Raw genomic sequence first — 21,126 nt, forward strand, 5'->3', positions numbered from 1 at the left:
CGCTAATCATTCTTACACTACTATCATATTTCAATGCTTCTTGCTCAGCACTAACCTTTCTTCTGTATTTCCCTACTACACATTCTAGGATCCAATAAGCTTGCTAAGAATTTATTCACAAGGAAAGAATTAATCCATAAATAATACAAAAGGTATAAAGAACCAGTGTACAAAAATAATTTTATCAGTGGACCTGCTGGCCAGCTTTAAATTTGCTGATGGTTTCCTGTTGATTCTCATGAGGGGGTTGGCTGGTGCATCATGAGGTATAGCACCATTTGGGATAGAGAAAGAAAAGTGTGGCCTCTTTTCTTTCCATCTCCTGCCAAGTTTAGCCAGTTCTATTTTCCAGAACCCTGCGCTGTTTTGGGGTCTGCTCAGATTCAGGTCTCCTGAGCTTATCTCACTCATGTGTGTGAGGCTCTGTGCCACATCTATAGCCAGCTGCCACCCACATATTCCCCAGGTATCACTCAATGCTTCCTCACCTATTTTTTCCACCTCCTTTCTCATGAAATAGGCACACATGATACTTTATAATCCCTCATTACAATTTTGGACTCCTCTCTCCCCCTCACTTAACCTGGTTACTCATTGATAGGGAGGAAGAGAGAGGTAGAGAGAGAGAGAGAGAGAGAGAGAGAGAGAGAGAGAGAGAGAGAGAGAAATGGAAGGGTTTGGAGACATTCAAGGGTACCAAGTCTAGGATTTGAGGGAGGCAGTATGTACTAGGAGGCACTTGACTTCTAGTTTCCCTTCCACCATTAACTCACTCTACAACTTTAGCCATGTTAGCCTTTCAGGGTCTCAGTTGCCTCATCTATAAAGTGACATGGTGGGGAGCCAGAACAGATGATCTCCTGAGATTCTTTCCAACTAGGATCTAGGACTCCTTGGAGGTTGTCTGGAATTGCACATGCTCAGTTTGGAAGAGGTCCATCTCTCAGCTTCCAGACAGGCCTGCCACCCAATTTGTCCCTTTTCCTCAAGGTCTCTGTGAATCTTCTCCATGGGGTTCTTTTCAGTTCTACTCCCCTCAACCTGCACAATGATGATAATTGGTATAGTATAGGTTTATCTTCAAGACAATTCTGTGAGGCAGAGAAGGCAGCTATTATTATCTCCATTTGACCAGATGAGGAAAGCAAAGGCCAGAAAAATTATTTTATTTACCTAAGGTTCAAACAACTGGTAAGAGGCCAGGATTAGAATACAATTCTCTGAGTTCAAGTTCAATATTTTTTCCACTATATTAGCCATGGAGTCATGGAGAGACACACATGACTGAACGACAACAACAAAATGTTGCCTTCCATCAGGGCATTCAGAGAGGTGGCATGGTTTAGTGAAAAAAATGCTGGGCTTGAAATCAAGGTTCTAGACTCTCTTCTAAACCTTGGGCAAATTGAATAACCTCTCTCTTCCCCAATTTCCTCATCCATTCCATCTCTGATTCTATGGACCTTGAAGAACGGGGCTAATAGATATTGATATATTGACACTAGAAAGTATCAATATTCCAAATCTGAAAGATGATGCCACCTCATATGATTTCCTCTACCCTGACCCAGGCATTGAGGAAGTCAGACTAAGGATCCAGTGTTATCAGGGATTATACTCTCTCAAGGGTAAAATGGTGGTCATTGCAATGGAGTAATTGGGTCAAGGAAAGGGAGTGGGTAAAAGGATCAGACTGTAGAAAACAGAAGGAATCTTCTACATTGGCACATGAGTAAGAGTTGCACAACTGTGGCTATAGGCACTTGGAGTGCTGGGGGAGATGGAAAGCATTCTCTTTGACTCATCTCATTCATTTCCCTTCCAGACCTTGAGGAACCCTAAGCTCTCCTAAAAGGATGGTTACTCCAACTCCATTAGATTGTGATCTAATGTTAGTACTCTGTTCAGTGATGCAAATAGCAATCTATTTGTGCTTGGCCATCTTGGGTGACTTTTGTCTATATTCTCCCATAAATCGGGCAAGAGGTATCCACCAATGTGTTGTGAACCTTCCTTTTGTTCTTGTGATGTTGAATGGATATCAGTGAAGTACATGATCTATCCAGTGGCTATCCCTCATTCTTACCATGCCACAAGCCTATCTTCTTCTCCTATCATACATCTCTCTGATGACATCTTTGTACTTTCTCCTGCATAGGAGAATGGTTACCCATCCTTTAATTAAAAACTCTCCAATAAGTGAAATTTTACAGCCTTGCTCAGTTGTCTACTCTGTGGAGGGTCCAGAGAGAATCCCTGCCTCCCTCTTTATGTCAAGCCTGAGATTTAAGACCTACTTCTCTTCTGTAGGCTTCTCCAGTCATCAAGCCATATCTGAACATTCCAAATCCCCTGTGACCTCTGTCCTACCTTGGGTACTTTTGTCTCCTTCCCCCATGCCTACTCCTTGTTGCTCCTTCTCTGGTACCTAGTTAGCTTCCTCACCCCAGGACACATGGACTGTGATGTAAACATCATTTTTAGGTTTGGTTTGGTATGGCCAAGACTTTGGTTGTTCCATACAGATTTTTAAAAATTATTTTTGTTTTCTAATTGTCACTCTGGAACAGATTGTTACTGATCCACAAATCTTTTATTACCAAAGATAATTACTTTTTTTAGAACCTATACATTTAAAAAAATCTTGGCTTCCCTTTCTCCTTCTCCTTCTTGTAACTTGTGTCTTGGTCCACCTACATCTGGCTGCCTTTTCCTCCCCTGTTCCTTCTTCCTGCTCTCTGAGTCACTGAGAGTTATTCACTTTACTGAGGCTGTGGAGGATGGAGCAGTCTTCAGTAGAGATTCTAGATATTTTATGTGAAAGTATGATTTGGTTTTGAAAGCACTGATATAAATTTCAGAAGAAATCTTTAAACATATGAATTCTAGTGCCCTGCCCAGGCCTTCTATACCCTACATCTGACCCATGGCCATGGTAACCATACATACTGCCAAGTCCTGACAGCCACTCTCACTCCACCCCCACCCCAACTCAGCATCAATCTCCTATCCACCCCAATCAATGTAGGCCCCAAGGCCCCAAGCCATCAAAATGAAGCCTACTAATTAACATTAAGAGGCACATTAGAGAAATGGAGCCCTGTTCCAAGACCCCTTAGCCTCTGGTGTTAGCCGAAGACAGCTGTTTAGGGAGGAGTGACTAAGCAGTAATTACTGATGATACATGGGGCTTGGAGTAAGTCAAGGAAGATGCTCCCCCCATCTTTCCATCTCCAATTTGCCTTTTCTTGCCTCTGGAGACTCTCCTTCTCTTCTTCAACCCTATCCCCATATTCTGTTTCTTGGATATTTGTTAGAGAAGTGGGATAAAACCAGAGTTAGGCAAAGATCTGTGAAATTGCTGAGCCAAAGAGAGTCATGAAGAACTCTGTAGGAGTCATTAGACATTAATGACGACTGAGGCCTATGGACTCTGCATGGGCAAGGCAGGCTGTAAAAGCAAATGACTCTCAGTCAAACAAACATCATCTATGCTATTGGTACTCCTCCAAAGTCTCCCTTCGGGAACTCTGTGATGCCTTTTATAGCTCCTTGACCTCCTAGAACATAAAATTGTCGGCTTTTCCTGGGATGATCTTTTTGGCATAATGGACTTATAGACCTCTTCCCATAAATCTTATCTCAGACACAATAACACCCTGACTTTGCTCTCTCCTTGGTACCTCCCTGTCATGTTTCCTTCCTCTTTGTTCTTATAAGACACAGACCTGGAATTTCCCAAGAAGAGAAAGTGGAGGTGGAGGGGTGAGAATGTAGGAAGAGTTGCGATGTTTTGGTTGAAATACGTATGGAAGACCTCGTGCTCAAGGCACTCCTGACCACCCATCTCTGAGTCTCTAGCAGCAGCTGATGGACTGGTCATGATGGCAGATGCTGAGCTAGGAGAGAGGAAAGCACCAGACCAGGAATAAGGTGATCTGGGTTCTATACTAGCTCTACCACTAATTGTGGGAGCCTAGGCAAGTCACTTTACCTCTCTCAGAAAACCAATTTGATGACAGAATGCTTTTGAGAGTGACATATAAGAGTCAGTCTGGAGGATTTGCGGGGAGAGAATAACTCCAGAACAAAGTGGGAAGGGGGAGTTTTGAAGTAAAATACAGGAAAGTAAGCCTGTTTTCATGTATCCCCAAATATCACATGTAATAAATATTGAGATATATGAAATTTAGCCAGGAAACTATGACTGGTATTGAGTGAAGGCTGCATCTTATAGTGAGAAAAGAACTGAGGATTAGCACTTCAATAGAGATATGGGATTTGCACTGGTTCTGCTAGAGTAGATGCTCCATGACCCTGGGCAAGTCACATGCCTTCTCTGGTCTGGGCCTTGTTTCTTCATACATAAAATGCAAGCTAGATGATCTCTAAGGTCCCTCCCAGCTCCAAACCCTACAATCATGGGAACTCCTATTCACAATGCATGGAACACAAGGATTCCGTAGGACACAGTTTGGCAAATGTAGGCTAGAAGATCTCAAAGGCTCAAATGGTATATGATGCTTCCAAGTCCCTTCAAAGCTCTAATATTATGCTTCCAAATTAGATGCTTCCAGAACTTAGCCCAGCGACTGGTATACAGTAGGTATTAAATAAATACTATTGACTGGCTGACTGCTTCTGGCCCAGAGCTCTAGTCTTGAGCTACAAGATTTGGATATAGTGTTTCTTTCGAGGTAAAGGGATGAGAGATAGCTTGTGATGGTTTTCTTGAAAGAATGATGGAGAAAATTCATTCAAGAGATATTTATTAAGCATCCACTACCTGCAGAGTGCTGTCTAGATATTAGGAGAGATACCAAAGGTAGATAAGATCTGGTCCCTGTCATCACGCAGTTTCCCATCTAATCGTTGGGAGAGAAAGATGAGCAAAAACTAAGCGATGTCTAAGAGGGAAACGCAAGTTAATGTTTGGGAGGATCAGGAAAAGAGATGGCCTTTGAGCCGAATCTTAAAGGATGAGTGTATTTCAGCAGGCAATAGTGGGAGTGAGCATGGCATTCCAGTTGGAGAGGACGACAAAGGCCAGAAAGGAGGATAGACTAGGATGTATCCAGTAGAAGACAAATAGTCTGGTTTTGCAGCATAGCACAAATAGAGGGACATACAGCAACATAAAATGGGGTGGTGCCGGACAGCAGAAGGCCTTGAATGCTGGGCAAAGGAATTTGAATTTTATGTAATAGTCAATAACAGGTCAATGAAAGGTTCTGAGCAGAGTTACTTGATCTGATATACGCATAAGGAATGGTATGAAGGATGAAGAAGAGACAGAAAGAGAAGGCAGGAAGACCAGTTAGGAGTTTTTTTGTAATAGTGTTAGCAAGTGATAATGAGAACTTAGAATGGGTAGCAGCAATGAAAATAGAAGAGGGGATGCATGTAAGAGATGTTGTGTAGGAAGAAACTAGAGGACTTGATAGCAGCATAGAATGTTAGATAAAATGATGGCCTTGGCACAGGGAGCCATGGGTTCAAATCCTACCTCAGAAACTCATTAGAGCCTCAGTTTCCTCATCTGTAACATGGGGATAGTAAAAGAAAACTTCTTTTGTAGAATAATGTTGATAATATTTGTACTGTTCATGTCACAGGGCTGTTGGAAGAATATTTGAGTGGTATTGTGGTTTAGTCGTTCTAGTCATATCTGACTCTTCATGACTCGAAATTGCTCTACAAATCTGGAAGCTCTATCTAGCTACTGAAAAAATCAAATTGGTGTTGTTTCCATTTTTAAAATTGATTCCATTCTGCATCACCACTGACTCTTTGTATAACTGCCTAAGTCATGTTTCTTTGTCTTTGAGTTGTATGGAAATTCAGTCTTTTTCTCTGAGTTAAGTATAAAAGCTGAGTTTCCCTACAAATTACTTTAATTAGAAGAAACTTGTTACATCTATATCACTAGGTGTCTTTGACTGAGTAGAGGAAATCTGTTATTTATATACCATCAGCTATTTTTCACAGATGGACTAAATCAATCAGAATTTCCTAGTGACAAGATGGAAGGAGGAGTTGCTTACCCTGCATTCCCAATTTCCATACAATCGTACTGTTCTCCACATCTATGATATTTCAGGCTTTGTGACCAATCATATTGTTCTCCCCATCTATGATGTTGTCTTATATTTTTTTTGGATGCTCCTCTTTTTTTGTCTGTAAAAGTGATCCATAAGCCTTCATTCAAGGTCTTTGGCTTGCTGAGGAACTAAAGATCCCTTTTATTGGTAACTTCTAGTTTTACTAATAAATTGATGAAAAATTAGTTTTACTAATAAATTGAAAACTAATAAATTACTAATAAATCAGAATTTTGTTGCCTCAGTTTACCTTATTTTCAATAGTAACACTATTTAGCCATCTATCTCTTCATATAGAAACATCTTTGTTTATGTTCTTAGAGAGTAGGGATTATTTCACATTTTTATATTTGTTTCCCTATCACCTAGCATGGTTCTTGGCACATTGTAGATACTCAATAAATTCTTTGATTGATTATATATATCAGCCTATATTTGGACATATGTAGAGAACTACTGTATGTACCTAGGCCTGTGATTCTACTGATGTAGAGAATCTGCAGTATGCACACTCCTTCTGCCAATGCAGATCAGTTGCTTTTCTGTAACTTTCAGCTTAGAACTTCCTGGTCACTGAGGGAGAGTTTAAATCACTTCCCAAGGTCACACAGCCAATATACGTCATAGTCATATGTCACACTTGAAAATCCAAGTCTTTGTGACTCTGAGGCCAAATCTCCAACAGCTGTACCTGGCTGTCAACGTGAATTGTTATTTATTATTATTAACAGATTGGATATAAGCAGTGATGAAGAAGGAAAAAAAAATTAGGTAAAATTTCAAACAGAAGTGACTGGGTGAATGGTGGTATCCCTGACCAAAATAAGGGGAGCAGATTTGTGGGTTGTGGGACATAAGGAAGGGTGGGACATCCAGGGATAGATGTCCTGTTGGAAATTTGAAATGTAGGTCTAAAGTTTGGGAGAAGGGTAGGCAGGAGATAAAGTTTTGAAAGTCATCTGTGAGAATATGATATTTGAAGCCATGGAGGTGAATGAGATCAGTAAGGAAAGGAGAGTATATTGAAAGAGAGAGAGAGAGAGAGAGAGAGAGAGAGAGAGAGAGAGAGAGAGAGAGAGAGAGAAAGAGAGAGAGAGAAGATGAAGGGCAAAGCTTTTAGGAACAGTGACTTTAAGGGGTTGAGAAGATAAAAAAATACATCGAAAAAGATAGAGGATTGCTTGTAGGGAAAAGAAGAAAACCAGATGAATTTTGTTTCATAGAGACAAAGAGAGGAGAAAGTATTTAATAATATCACAAACTACAGAAAGCTTGAGGATGAGGACCAAGGAAAACTCTTTGGAATTGGCATTTAGGAAATTATTGGTGCCCTTGTCAATTCGATTCAGTTTAACAAACTTTAAGCATCTACTATGTGCAAAGCACACTGCTAGAGTCTGGGGATACAAAGATGAAAAATAACATTTCTTTCCTTTAAGGAGTCTAAATAAGAGAAAAATCTCAGTGGGATGGTGGGAATGAGACACAGATGGCAAAGGGTTGGGTGATGAGGAAGCAGAAGCATATGTTGTTGTTGTTGTTCGGTTGTTTCAGTCATGCTCAACTCCTTGTGACCCCATTTGGGGTTTTCTTGGCAAAGATACTGGTGTGGTTTGCCTTCCCCAGTTCATTTTACAGATGAGGAACTGAGGCAAACATGGTCAAGTGATTCGCCCACGGTCACACAGCTAGTAAGTGTCTGAGGCCAGATTTGAACTCGGGGAGATAGTCTTCCTGACTACAAGCCTGGCACTGGGCCACCTAGTTGCCCATAGATATACATAGGAGATCAAAATCAGGAATTGACCCTATGCTAGAAGGCGCTACAGTAAGACTAACAGAAGAGAGATATGGCTCCACTTACCTTGGATACTCTTCAAATTCAGTTCGAGTAAGGTGTTAATTAAGCAGCTATTCTTTGGCCAACAGTATCTATGTGGTACTATTATGCAAGAGGTATTCAGAGCAGAGAAAAATCAACTGAGGCTAGAATAGGAACACCAACGATAACAGTGGCTCACATTTATGTAGCACTTTATTGTATATAAACCCTTTCTTCATGGTAATCTTGTGAAGCAGGCAGTCAGGGAGGGAGGGCTTCAGATGGACCTTGAAGGATAGGTAGCACCTGGGCAGCCAGAGAAGAAGTTTGCTTATTTGACAGCATGAGTAAATGCAGCTTATGGGATAGAGAGAATATAGCCTACCTTACAGAGAGGGATTGAATTGGAGAGAAGCAGAAAGGTGGACAGGTAGGCTTAATAATCATTAAGAATAAGTGCTACAACTAACAGCACTTCTATTATTATATAATATATTATTATAATTAATATTATTTTTATATTATAATATATTATATGTATATATTATGTAGGGCTTGAAGGCTTACAAAGCACTTTACATATGGTATCTCATTTGATCAAAAACCACATAATCAAATAAACATACAAATTAAGAGATAACATTTTACTTTTTCCAATATTTACTAAAGTAGAACTAATAAACAGATGCATTGTTTCTATGTCCACTTCCATGCTCCAGATTCCAAGGTCTGCCTTGGAATGTCATTCAATTTAATCCGATGAGCAATTATTAAGTTGTTGTTCTTCCTTTGTGCTCAGCGATGACCAATGGCATTGTGAGGATGACATCTTGACTTGTGAGTGAATTGGATCGAAGTGAGGCAGAGCTGTGCAAAGTCATCAGCCCCACTTTCTTCTCCAAAGTCACTGGAGTCCAGTGACAAGACAAGAGTCAAGATGATTGGCAATTGCCCAGCAATTATTAAGTTCTATGGCATATGAATACAAGGCGTATGCTAAATGCTGAAGTGGGGAAGGCAAAGTCAAACAATCCCTGCTCTTAACATTCCCAGCTCAATTCACTTTCCTCACTTCACCTCCTCACCAGCAGAGCATGGGCACCCTCCCTATTTCCCTTCCAGCTTTGCTTCATGTTTTGTCTTCCTATATTTGGAATGTAAGCTACTTGAGGCTAAGGACCATCTTGTTTGCTTGTATTTGTATCTCAGGCACTTAAGTATTTAATAAACATTTTACATCTCAAGGAGTTTACATTTTTTTTAGAATAAAATACACATATGTAGAAAAGTAAATTTAAAATAATTTGAGGAGGAGATATAATTCCTAACACTGGGGGAACCAGGAAAGGGTTTAAACAGAAGTGTTTCCTAAGCAGAGACTTGAAGGAAACATTGGATTCAAAGGTTGCATCAGCCCCAAATTCAGGCCTCCATCGTTGCCCCAGAGCTTTCTCTGCTTCGCAGACCTGCTGTCTCCTGCCTCCCATCTTGCTGTTGCTGTACAAATCTCATTCTCTGTCCCAGACTACCTGCTTCCTTACTTCCATCCCCACAACCCTACCCAAAAATGTCCCACTCCTGGTCTATCTACTCCTTCCACTACACTCCCTGAAATGATTGCTCTACAATTTGCAAACTTGCCTTCATCTTGAAACTTTTCCTCTTAATCTCTCCATCTTCTGGCTCTTGCTGAGAACTGGCTCCTTCCTAATGACACTGCATCCCTGGCTACCACTTTCTAGTACTGGTCACATTTTCATTCATAGCCCCCACTAGCTCTGGTCATAGTGGGGAAGTCAGAATTCCCCTTCCTCCCCATTGCTACTTCCAGATTCTCCCTCTATCAAGATTACTTACTAACTTCTCCTCTCAGTCCAGATTTATCATCTAATCAAAATTCTGGTGGCTGTTATGTATTGACCCCAAAGATACTCTTCTTCCTTTTTCAATGATTTCAGTGACTGGCTCACAGTCTTTCTCTCCATCCCAACTCCTGCTCTCATTTTTGGAGACTTCCACATACATATTGATACTCCCTCAAACAACTCAACTTCCCAGTTTCTCAACTGACTCATTCCCCATGACCTACTGCTCTACTCCACCTTAGTTACACACAGACATGGTCATGACCTTGATCTTGCTATCACCTACAAGTGTTCCACTGTTCATGAGTGCTGCAGTTCTTGCATGTGTCCTCCCTTTTGTGGGTAAACTCCTTGAAAAAGCCATCCCCACCTGTTGCTTCCATCTCCTCTGCCAGTGATCATTAATTTCCAGATCTAATGGCCTTTTATCAATCTTCATTCTCCTTGACCTCTGGGCAGCCTTTGACATTCACTGTCTTCTGGATTCTTTCTCCTCTAGGTTTTCATGACACTGCTGGTTCTCCTCCTACCCATCTGACCAACTTTCCCCTTAGCTGGATCTTCCTCCTTTTCAATCCCTCTTACTGTGGGTGTACCCTCAGGGTTCTGTCCTCAGCCCTCATCTCTTTTCCCTCTATACTCTCTCACTTGGTGATCTTATCAACTCCAATAAATGGAATTGTCATCTCTTTGCAGATGATTCTCAAATCTGTTTATATAGTTAACCTCTCCCCTGAGCTCCAGGCTCACATGACCAACCATCTCTTGACCATTTCAAAGTGATGTCACACAGACATCTGAAATTCAACATGAAAGCATTAACTACCTCCCCCTCCCAAACCGACCTTCTCTCTTCCCAACTTTCCTATTACTTTTTAGGGTACCATCATCCTCCCAGTCACCTAGGCTTACAGCCTAAGATTATTCTTGACTCCTCACTTGCATTCAGTTCACATATATACCTCAATCAGCTATATGAAGGATGGACAAGAAAAGGGAAGAATGGCATCAAGGAGATTAATTTGGGGGTGGAGGGATATTGTAGTAGCTAAAGCAAGAAGTGATAATGACCTGATTTGGGGTAGTAGTTGTATACCATTAGAGACAGCTAGGTAGTGACTTGACAACTTAAAAACCAAGTCACAAAGTACATTTCAAATCCAACCTCAGATGCTAAACTAGCTGTGTCACCCTGAACAAGTCTCTTATGGTCTATTTGTCTCAATCTCCACAACTCAAAATAGAGACAGTAATACTACTTCTCTCTGGGGGTTGTTGGGAGGATCCAAAGAAATAAGATTTGCAAAGCACTTTGCACACTGCCAAGTGGGTGCTTAATAAATGCTTTCCTTCCTTCCTTCCTTCCTTCCTTCCTTCCTTCCTTCCTTCCTTCCTTCCTTCCTTCCTTCCTTCTTCCCTTCCTTCCTTCTTCCCTTCCTTCCTTCCCTTGTTCCTTCCTTCCTTCCTTTCTTCCTTCCTTCTATGAATGGAGAGAAGGTGAGAGCAGATGTTGTGAAGGTAGAATCCACACAACTCAGCAACTGTTAGCAATATGGGGATGGTGGTGGTGGGAGAGATAGGAGGGATTGGGGGGAGAATTAAGTATAACTCTGAGGTTTCTAAGCTGTGTGATTGGAAAGATGAAATGAGCAGAAATGAGGAAATGTGGAGGAGAGACGGGTCTGGGGGAGGAATTTCACGAGTTACATTTTGGTCATATTGAGTTTGATAAGGCTACAGGACATTTCAGTGGTGAGGTCCAAAAGGAGGACTTTGGGCTTAGAACAATATGATTTAGAGATGAAATGGACCTTAAAGATCAGCCAGTACCATGCCCTCATTTTACGGAGAGGACATCTGAAGCCCTGGGAGGTGTGAGTTGACTTGTTCTAAATCACAGAGGCAGTAAGTAGAAGAGGTCAAAGTCAAAGCTATATGTTTGGAGTCTAGATCTAGGCTCACCCTAGACACCCTCTTCCCTTAATGGGAGTGGATCAAACAATTCACAAGGTCCAGTTCTATCTCAGGATGACAAAAGTTGCCCATTGCCCGTGATCTAGAATTGGCCACAGGGTCAAGAGCCTGGCAGTAACAGGTCTTAAATCCATTTAATCCCAAATGAAGGCACAATTTCTTCATCTCCCTACTTCCAGATAGGGTTGAACCTTAAACATTCCCAAGAAAAGAATCTCTCTTCTAATTAAAACCCAAGCAGGAAAGCACATTTCACCACCTTCCTCACTATTTAACAACCTAATAAGGATATCCTCTGGCTGTGGGGTTTCCCTAAGGGACCAAAAAGGTAGGATAGTGATGTTGGACAAAAGCTAGGCTGGGATAGAATCTTTAAGTTTCCCTTGGAGCTTGGGTTACAGTTGTAACCCAAGGTAAGAGATGTAGAGAAAGTAGGTGTATGGTTCAGCTACTCTTCCTCCTCTAAGGAGGAAAAAGGCTTCCTAAACCAATGCACAGATAAAGTCAAAGCCCTTTACTGACCCTCGGAAAAATCTCAGTGCTCAGCTGGGAGGACTGACTCTGCTTCTCAAGGTCTTCTTCATTTGGGGGGTTGGTTTCTGTAAAGGTGGGGGAGGGGAGGGTGGCAAAGTTGCCATTAAAAGGCATATTGCTATATCCCTGTGTCTCACTGGTGACCAGAGTTGGCCATCCACATGGGCCCAATAGCCCAAATATATCTGTAGATGGAGTGTGACTTCAAGGGTTCCAACCCCTCCAAAATAACTTCCTTATTCAATTCCCTAAAGCCTGAATTTTTGCCATTAGAACTTTATTCCTTTGTGTTAAGATTTTTCTTTTTGAAGAATAGTATTTAATAGGCAGATAATTAGGAGAGGAGGGAATTAAATGTTAAACTTTTTCAGTTGCTAGAATGCAGTCAGAAGACCTGGGTTCTTAATTGTCATTAACTAGCTATGTAATCTTAGCTAAATAAGGCTAAGGGCCACAGTTTCCTCATCTGTAAAATACAGAGGATGGACCAAATAATCTCTAAGACCTACCCTGCACCCCCTCCCCCAAGTCTGACATTTTGTGGTTATGTTACAAACACTAAAGTTGGTATGTGTTTTATCAATCCTGTTCCTAAAAATAGGTTTTCATAGTTGGAAGCGGATAGAATAAGAGGGTCCTGGGAAAGGAGAGGGTTCATCTTAGAGAATGAGGTATGCAAATATCCGTGCTAGGCCTGCCCACAGGAAAGCACGGGCTGGTAGCAACTGTGTGCTGTCAGAGCTATTGAGTATGGGGCCTCCTGTCAGCACATAGACACTTCTGGCACTGCTACCAAGTAAGTGTATACACTATGCATATTATACAACATATTATATAAACTATAGTACCAGGAGATTTAAGAGGTGAGAAAGTCCTCAGGAGCCACAGGGATGAAAGATGTGTAATAATAATAAATAGCTAGCTATAGTGGCACTGTGCCAAACTCTTTATTTCATTTTATCTTTACAAAAACCCTGGGAGGTAGGTGCTGTTATTATCCTCATTGTACAGAGGAGGAAACTGAGGCAAACAGGGTTAAGTGACTTGCCCAAGGTCACATAGCTATTATGTATCTGAGGCTGGATTTGAACTCAGGTCTTCCTGACTCCAGGCCCTGTTCTCCATCAGCTCATTCTTCTCCATGCATTCTCCACTTCGGCGAGTTCATACAGTCCTTTTCAGCTCTATCTACAATCTTCATGAAGGGGAACGCTAAGGCACACAATGGGTTTCTTCACGACAGGCCTAGCTGTCTACACACACAGGCAGGATAGTTGATTGCTTATGTGGTATGACTGAATTCTTTAAGGAAGCATGATTGATTGTAGAATCTAACCTAGCCGGAGACAAGGGATTTCCTGAGCACTGGTTTGGGGAATGGCTATCAGGCTCCACCTTGTCATTCCATTCCTCTTTTCCCTACACAATCTCCACAGAGACTCCAGGTACTTCCTCCCAGGAGCAAAACATATTTTGATGGCTACTGAACAAGCAATCCCCTTTCTGGAGGACCCTAGTCTCCCCTTGGCTTTGTTCTCCAAGTAGACCATTTAGCAGAAACTATGAACCCTCTTCTTTCTCCAAGGAGGATGCTGCCCCAAGGAAATCTCCCCCTAGACAATTCAGTGACCGAACTCTTGTATTCTGAAACTCTTAAACTGGGGTTACCTAATTTGAAGCAACTCTCAAAAGTGATGCTGCAAGAACACCATTCTTCTTCCCCTCGCAAGAAGGCTGGATTCTGGGCATCTAGAAAAGACAGCTGAGTGGCACAGTGGATAGAGTGCCAGGCCTAGAATCAGGAAGACTCGTCTTCCTGAGTGGAAATCTGGTCTCAGACTTACTAGCTGTGTGACCCTGGGCAAGTCACTAAACCCTGTTTGCCTCAGTTTCCTCATGCATAAAACGAGCTGGAGAAGGAAATGACAAACCACTCCAGTATCTTTGCCAAGAAAATCCCAAATGAGGTCATGAAGAGTCAACCAAAAATGCCTACAGTGTTCCAAATCCCTCCTCTACATGGGAGACTAGGGTTTCATTACAGTGTCTTTCAACTCTTTTTCTGGCTGTATGCAAGTAGCAGTGCCATGTGTCACCAATGAGTCACTAGTACTGCTGGGGGGAGTTTGGGAAGGGAGAAAGACACTCCCTATCCTCCTTCCTTGCCCTTTGGTCTGGAAGTCCAAGGAAGAGAGATCCACAGGGCCAGCAAAAAAAAAAAAAAAAAAAGACAGCTGTTTTTACAGCTCACTTTTGGATCACAAATCTTGGGAGAGATCCCTCTGAATTTTCTGTTGCCAAATCATCTTAGAGGTAGCCCCAGTCTCTGGGAAGCAAACAGACAAATTCCCTGTGTTCTGTCAGCAAGGTGCCAGGGCTTATGTCTATCTGCCCAATGCCACAGGAGATGCCTAGCAAACGGATGTTGACTGATTGCTCTACATGAGGGGGTTGCCCTCCTAACAAAGGTCTATGCCCTGTGATCTCATCAAACTGATTAGTTTCTCCCCTTTCACCCTTCCGTCACCCACTTACACTAAGAAAGTCCCCTCCCCCCAAGAAAATCTCCCCTGAGGCCTGTGGCTGTTGACTGAAATGTCAGATTCAGGTATTTGACTTCGGGGTTGTCCCCTATTTAAATGTAATTGCCCCCTGAGAGCGGGTGGCATTGTGGTACTATGGAAAGAGGACTGAATCTAGAGCCAGAAGACCTGACTAGCATTCCTGCTTTGCCATATATTAGCTGTATTAGATTCCCCTTCCCCTCTCTGGGCCCAGTTGTCTTATTGGTAAAATGGAGTCAGTTTCTTTACCTTTGTATCATAGACCCTTTTGGCAGTCTGATGAAATCTATAGACCCCTTCTCAGAAGGCTGTTTTATTACTTACATTCACAATTGAAAGGAATGCTGAATTTTAGTTAGAGGTTAGTGAAATTAAAGATGTAATTTTTTTTCCTGTCCAAGCTCATAGAACCCTCCCCCCTGAAATCTTTATAGTCCCCTTCCTGGTCCAAGGACCTAAGATTAAGCAACCTTGAACCAGATGACCTCTAAGGTCACCTCCAGTTCTAACATTTTGTGATTCCAAGGACACATTTAAAACTTATTAGTTATTGACTTTTTAGTGGGAATGAGAGATCCCTTCCTAAAACAGGTGTTCGTAAAGGAAGTAGGAGATAGCATAGAAACTGGGCTCCTGAGGTTGTGCAGGGACAAAGTGGAGGTGGTCAGGCACTAAGGACAAACTTCACTTGCAGTATAATTTTGTCTGAGGTTAAGCCATCTTAGGGATGTTGCTGTATCCCTCTACCTCCCAACCCTTTCTCCTTAACCTTGTTTCCTTTGGACCCCAAGTGACCTCTTTTGAAGAATAACTCTTACCCTTCCTTTTGAGGGTCTTCTGGACCCCAAAAGACCTCTTCCAGGGATAACTCTTAGCTCTCCCTTTGAATAACTCTTAGCTTTCTCAGAGAAACAAGATTTAGCCTGGGTTATACTGCTCCAGAAGGCAATCAGTCACTTGCCAGGTAGCCAGTGAGGGAACCAGCAATTTCCTAGATGGGGCCAATAAACATGGACAGCAACACTTGCTCAAAGCCTACGAAGGTTCCTTTCCTTTCTCTCTGCTATCCGGAGCTTCCCACCCCCAGCTGACATCATGCAGGATGTACCAGCCCTTAGAATATGTACCCCAATGGGTTCTACCTCTCCAGGAACTCTGGGCATTTGTTTTGGTACTGGGCACAAGCTGTTTGCTCCCTGAAAGTCCTAGTTGGCATTGCCTGACATTATCAAAGTTCAGTCAAGCCATTTCACCCCAATGATAATTTCACGCTGCATCTGGCACTCTGCATAGGTAGCCAGCCTCAGGTGGTAGATGCTTCTCTGGGTCCCCACATCCTAAACCACTTTCTTTCTCCTTTGTATTGTATTGCAGATTGAAATGCTAGAACACAAATACGGAGGCCACTTGGTGTCCCGGCGAGCAGCTTGCACCATTCAAACAGCCTTCCGCCAATATCAGCTTAGCAAGAACTTCGAGAAGATCCGCAACTCACTGCTTGAGAGCCGTCTCCCTCGCCGTATCTCCTTGCGCAAGGTGCGGGTCCCCAATCCAGAGACCTTTGCAGCAGAGAAGGCTCTGATGGAGGGCTATGGGCTAATGGGGCTGCCCCTGGTCCGCTCCCCATCTCTGCCAGCCACTATCACAGGCACACTCACCGAGCTCGAGGACTCCTTCACGGAGCAAGTCCAGTCCCTGGCTAAGTCCATAGATGATGCTCTCAGTACCTGGAGCCTCAAGACTATGTGTTCTCTCCAGGAAGGGGGCTCCTACGAGATCCATGAGACCTTCCACGCTGGAGGGATGGGACCCCCAGGTCTGGAGACAGAACGGAAGGAGCAGGAGGAAGCTGCAGAACTAAGCCTGGAGGAGGAGGAGGAGGGCGGTGGGTCAGGGGCTGGGCTGCCCCAAAGCAGAAGCACCCTCATGATGGCTTTCCGGGATGTCACAGTGCAGATTGCCAGTAAGAACATCTCTGTCTCCTCCTCTACAGCTGTTTCTGTGGCCAACTGCCTGGGAGGGCAGGAGACACAGGTTGGACTGGTCCCAGCGGCAGGCAAAGGGGAGGCGGAGGAGGCAGGGGGAGCCGAAGCTTTGGCCTCTCCTGTTGTGACTTCATCTGCTTCAGCCGCTGGGCACACATGGACCGAAGTTGGGGCTGTTGGGGACGTGAATACAAACGGGCAGGCGGCTGAGGGGGCAATGGGTGAGGAAGAGGAGGAAGAAGAGGAGGTAGGGGAGTCAATCAAAGGGGGTGAGATGGAGACTGGTGACAACTCAGAGCAACTGAGCAGCAGCAGCACCTCCACCAAATCTGCCAAGTCAAGCTCAGAGGTGTCAGCCTCAAAGGAGGCCCTGCAGGCTATGATACTGAGCCTGCCCCGATACCACTGCGAGAACCCAGCCAGCTGCAAATCCCCCACACTCTCTACTGACACCCTTCGAAAGAGGCTCTACCGCATCGGCCTCAACCTCTTCAACATGTGAGTCATGGGGCCCTCTCCCCTCTTCCCTGCACCCTTGCCAGGCCCTACCTATCCCCTATACTTCTCCTTTCCAGCTTAGATTGGGGCAGGGGAAGTAGGCAGGAGTGAGGGCTAGGAGAATAGAGTACAGCTGAGAAGAAAGATGATATGGAGAAAGAAAGCAAGGTGTAGTGGAAAGGATACTAGGCTAGAACTCAAAAGACCTGAGTTCAAGTTCTGACACAGGCAAACTGTGGGACTATGGACCGGTCCCTTCACCTATATGGGCCTCTGTTTCCTCATGATACTACAGCTCCTTCCAGCTTTAGAAGTTCATAATTATATGAGAGGGAGGAATAGAAAGACGAAATAGTAGAGGAAGCAATTTAGCAGTGCTAGAAGGGAGATGGAGATGGGGAAAAGGGGTGCAGATGATTACAGAGGACTAACAGTGAAGCATGCCACCCACCTTCAGATAGAGGTATGACACACCCAAGCTGCAGAAAAAAAAAATTGTAAACAAATTTTATTGAACTTGTTTTGCTTGACTCCACAGATTAGTTACAAAGGTTTTGATTTTCTTTTTTTCTCAACGTAGGAGAGGGAAGTTGGGAAGGAGCTAGGGGTAGGTTTACCAAGAACAAAAAAGAAAGAAAAGAAGGTTGTGGAAACATATTTTTAAATGTATAGAAGAGAAAAGAAGGAAGGCCAAGGAGTCACAGATAAGAAGGATAGTTTTGAAAGTAACACGCTGAATTTTAATATATATTTTAAAGAAAAAATACCTTATATAACAGATTCATAGTTTCATGTACAAACTTATCTTTCTATTATATCATATATATGAAAGTACTCTTATCCGGTAGTTGTTAAGTTTTCATTTTTTTTAATGGGGGTAAAAGAGAGAGAAGTGAGGTGAGAGATTTGGCATAGAGATCAGAGAGAGACAGGATGAGTGAGATGTGCACAAGAGACGTGTTGGTGAGAAGAAATACAAGGGGAAGGGAGTGAGAAATGGACTAAAGTGGGGGGGGCGGTGAGGAAAGGAAGAACATGAGGGGAAGAGAAAGGGAATGGAGGGTGGGGGGGGATTAGGGGAACAAATGTGCACAAATCTATGACGTAGCCAGGAACATGGTAGAGTGGACTGCTGCCATAGACGTGCATTTAGCCAGGAAGCCAGAAAGCAGCACTTTCAAAGAGGTAGTAAATCACTTGGCTTTCCATTGTCAGGCATGACAAATGTGTTGATTTGTTTTAATTACTTCTTTTTCATAAGGGAGAGTTATTTGGAGGGGAAGGGAGTGGGCAGGGAGAGAGAATGGGACTTATGAAGTGATAGCAATGTTATTTTTAGGCATCCACGAAACATTTTATATGTATATTTTAAAAGTGGAACTAGAACTCAGAGGAAAGTTGAGTCTACCAGCAAGCACTTATTAAGTACCACTATACAAGCACCGTGCTAAGCAGTGGGAATATAAACAAAGGCAAAAACAGAGCGCCCTCAAAGAGTTTACTTTCTAATGGGGTAAAATAGCATGAAAATGAGTCTTGAAGAAAAGTGGGCAGCAGAGGTAAAGAAGGGGTGCATTCCAGGACAATCTGTGTGTGCTAAGAGTCAGAGGGGAGGTGGAGCACCAGGTGGGAGGAATAGCAAACAGACCAGTTGGATCATAAAGGGAAACATAGGAAAGGGCCAGATTCTGAAGGGCTTTAAATGCCAAAGAGAGGATTTTATAATTTATCCTGGAAGTCATAGGGAGTCCCTGGAGTTTATTGAGGAGGTCAGAACATTCCTAATCTTACAAGATATTTTGCTCATCCTTTTTAAAAACAAAACAAAAACCTTACCCCCTTTTCACTTAAACATAAAACTCTGTGGCCAGACATCTCCTTCTCTTACACACAAAATCAGACACCTGGGAGTATCCTGGGCCCAGCCTCAGGTACATTTCTCTTCTCTCTACTCTCATACACAGCATCATAGAAACCTGATTTTGAACTACTTTCTAATGGGATCTGAGTTTCCTTATCTTCTATAAGAAGGAATTGAAGTAGGTCTTAAAGGGATAGACAGTAGAAGTCAAAGTAGCCAAGGTAGATGACCATTTCCCTCCTCTTTCAGTATATTCCCTGCTGGGCTACCTTCTCTCTCTCTCCCAAACTACCCTCTCTCTCAGTTTCCCCTTATTGATACAAGGCCTAGGAGTAGCTGAGGCGGTAACTGTCTGTTGAGATTAGGAGTAGGAGAGATAGAAGCCAGGAGAGGAGGGAGAAGTGCTGAGGAAGAAGGAAAAGCCTTTTAGAAACCTACCCAATTTCTGGAATGTTATATAGGTTTTCCAGTTGCTTTGTGGGAAGAGAGACACGGAGATGATCCGTATGTTTTTCCATATATGTTTCCAAATGAGAATATGGAAGTGCAGAAAGGGGAACAGAGATTGGTTTCAAAGGGGAGAGGAGGTAACCCCATCCTTATCTCTTTCACTACTCTCTTCTTCCACATTGTCGCAAATATTTTGTAACAAAAATGCATCGTCAAGCAAAACAAATTCCCGATCTGACTATGGCTGAAAATATATCCCATTCTGCAATCTGGGTCCATCATCTCTGTATCTGGAGGTGGGTAGCCTGCTTCACTGAATCACACTGAGCTTCAAACTCAAGAAGCCTCGGGCCTGGCCCTAGCCTGGCAGTTCCACTTCCTTGCCCCTCTTAGGGGCGTGAGAATGCTGTTTCCACAATCTGGCTAGCAGCTTCTGTGGGGGTGTAAGATCCACCCACAGCCAGCACCCAGAAAGCTGCCAACAGCACAGGTTCTTTTGATCTGCTTAACTAAGGAAAGCAAGGTGAAGGGGTTGACAAGTTTACTTTAATTCAGCATACAGACAGCATTCACTTAGTTCAGGGGAAATACAAACAAATTACAAATATCAACAGACAGACCCAATACAATTCATAGTTACCAACATCTTGATTCAGCCCGGGATTTCAGAACAAGGGCTGGTGCAGAGTCACATGCCACCACTGCTGCAGCAAAGAGCTCCAAGGAACAGACAGCCAACCCCTGGTTTTTATATCTTTTTCAGCGTCAGGGGTGAGTCACACATGCGACTCACCCACGTGACCTAGGTCACAAAGAGGTAGAATTAAACCCACGTGGTCTAAAAGCCTCTACTCTCCCAGACATGTAAACTAGGCCCTCCCTGGAGTTAGCCCCACTTTGGGCCCCACCTTAGTTGCCAATCCACACCCACTAAGGTTTTACACCTAATAGGGGTTTGGGCCTGGGGCTTAGCACCTGGTAAGGCTCAATGAATTACTCAAAAGCCAAACTATTCAAGGGCACTTGTTGAACTAAGTGCTAAGGAGCCCATTTTTGCTTACCAACACAAATGCCCTTTCCTCAATTCCCACTCAAGCATATATGGCCTTACAGTTTGGCTGAAAGGGAAATGGGAGGAGATGATTAAGGAGCTGGGTGGGAGAGAAAGGAGAGGACTAGGAAAGCAACTTTTCTCAGAGTTAGTAAAACAAGAGGAAGAAGCTGGTAGTAGTCAGAGATGGTTGGGATAATGGGGAATGGGCTCTGAATATTGTAGGAGGGTTTGTAGTAACCAGAAGGGGACCCTGGCTATGAATGCGGAAGGGTTGGGTGGGGGGCGTCACCAGGGCCAGAAGAATCACATCCTAGAGTACTAAAAGAACTGGCAGATGGGATTGTTGAGCTGGGATCATTGCTGTTAGTGATCTTTGAAGGACTGGAGAACAGGAGAGGTGCCACTGAAGAAGAGCAAA

General features: G+C 43.2%; 1 protein-coding gene across 2 annotated transcripts in view; it reads left to right on the forward strand.

The window, feature by feature from the left end:
• The window catches only part of IQSEC3 (IQ motif and Sec7 domain ArfGEF 3), a 153,658-nt gene that overhangs the window by 85,700 nt on the left and 46,832 nt on the right, over positions 1 to 21,126 (forward strand). Inside the window, exon 4 of one of the 2 annotated variants that reach the window (XM_036758351.1) lies at positions 16,235 to 17,343. In XM_036758351.1, the coding sequence (XP_036614246.1) occupies positions 16,235 to 17,343 (1,109 nt within the window). Of the gene's footprint in view, positions 1 to 16,234; positions 17,344 to 21,126 lie in introns of those variants that run through there. The other variant, XM_036758352.1, reaches the window with a different exon arrangement.

Source organism: Trichosurus vulpecula, chromosome 5 (assembly GCF_011100635.1).
Source record: "Trichosurus vulpecula isolate mTriVul1 chromosome 5, mTriVul1.pri, whole genome shotgun sequence".
NCBI classification, from domain to species: Eukaryota; Metazoa; Chordata; class Mammalia; order Diprotodontia; family Phalangeridae; genus Trichosurus; species Trichosurus vulpecula.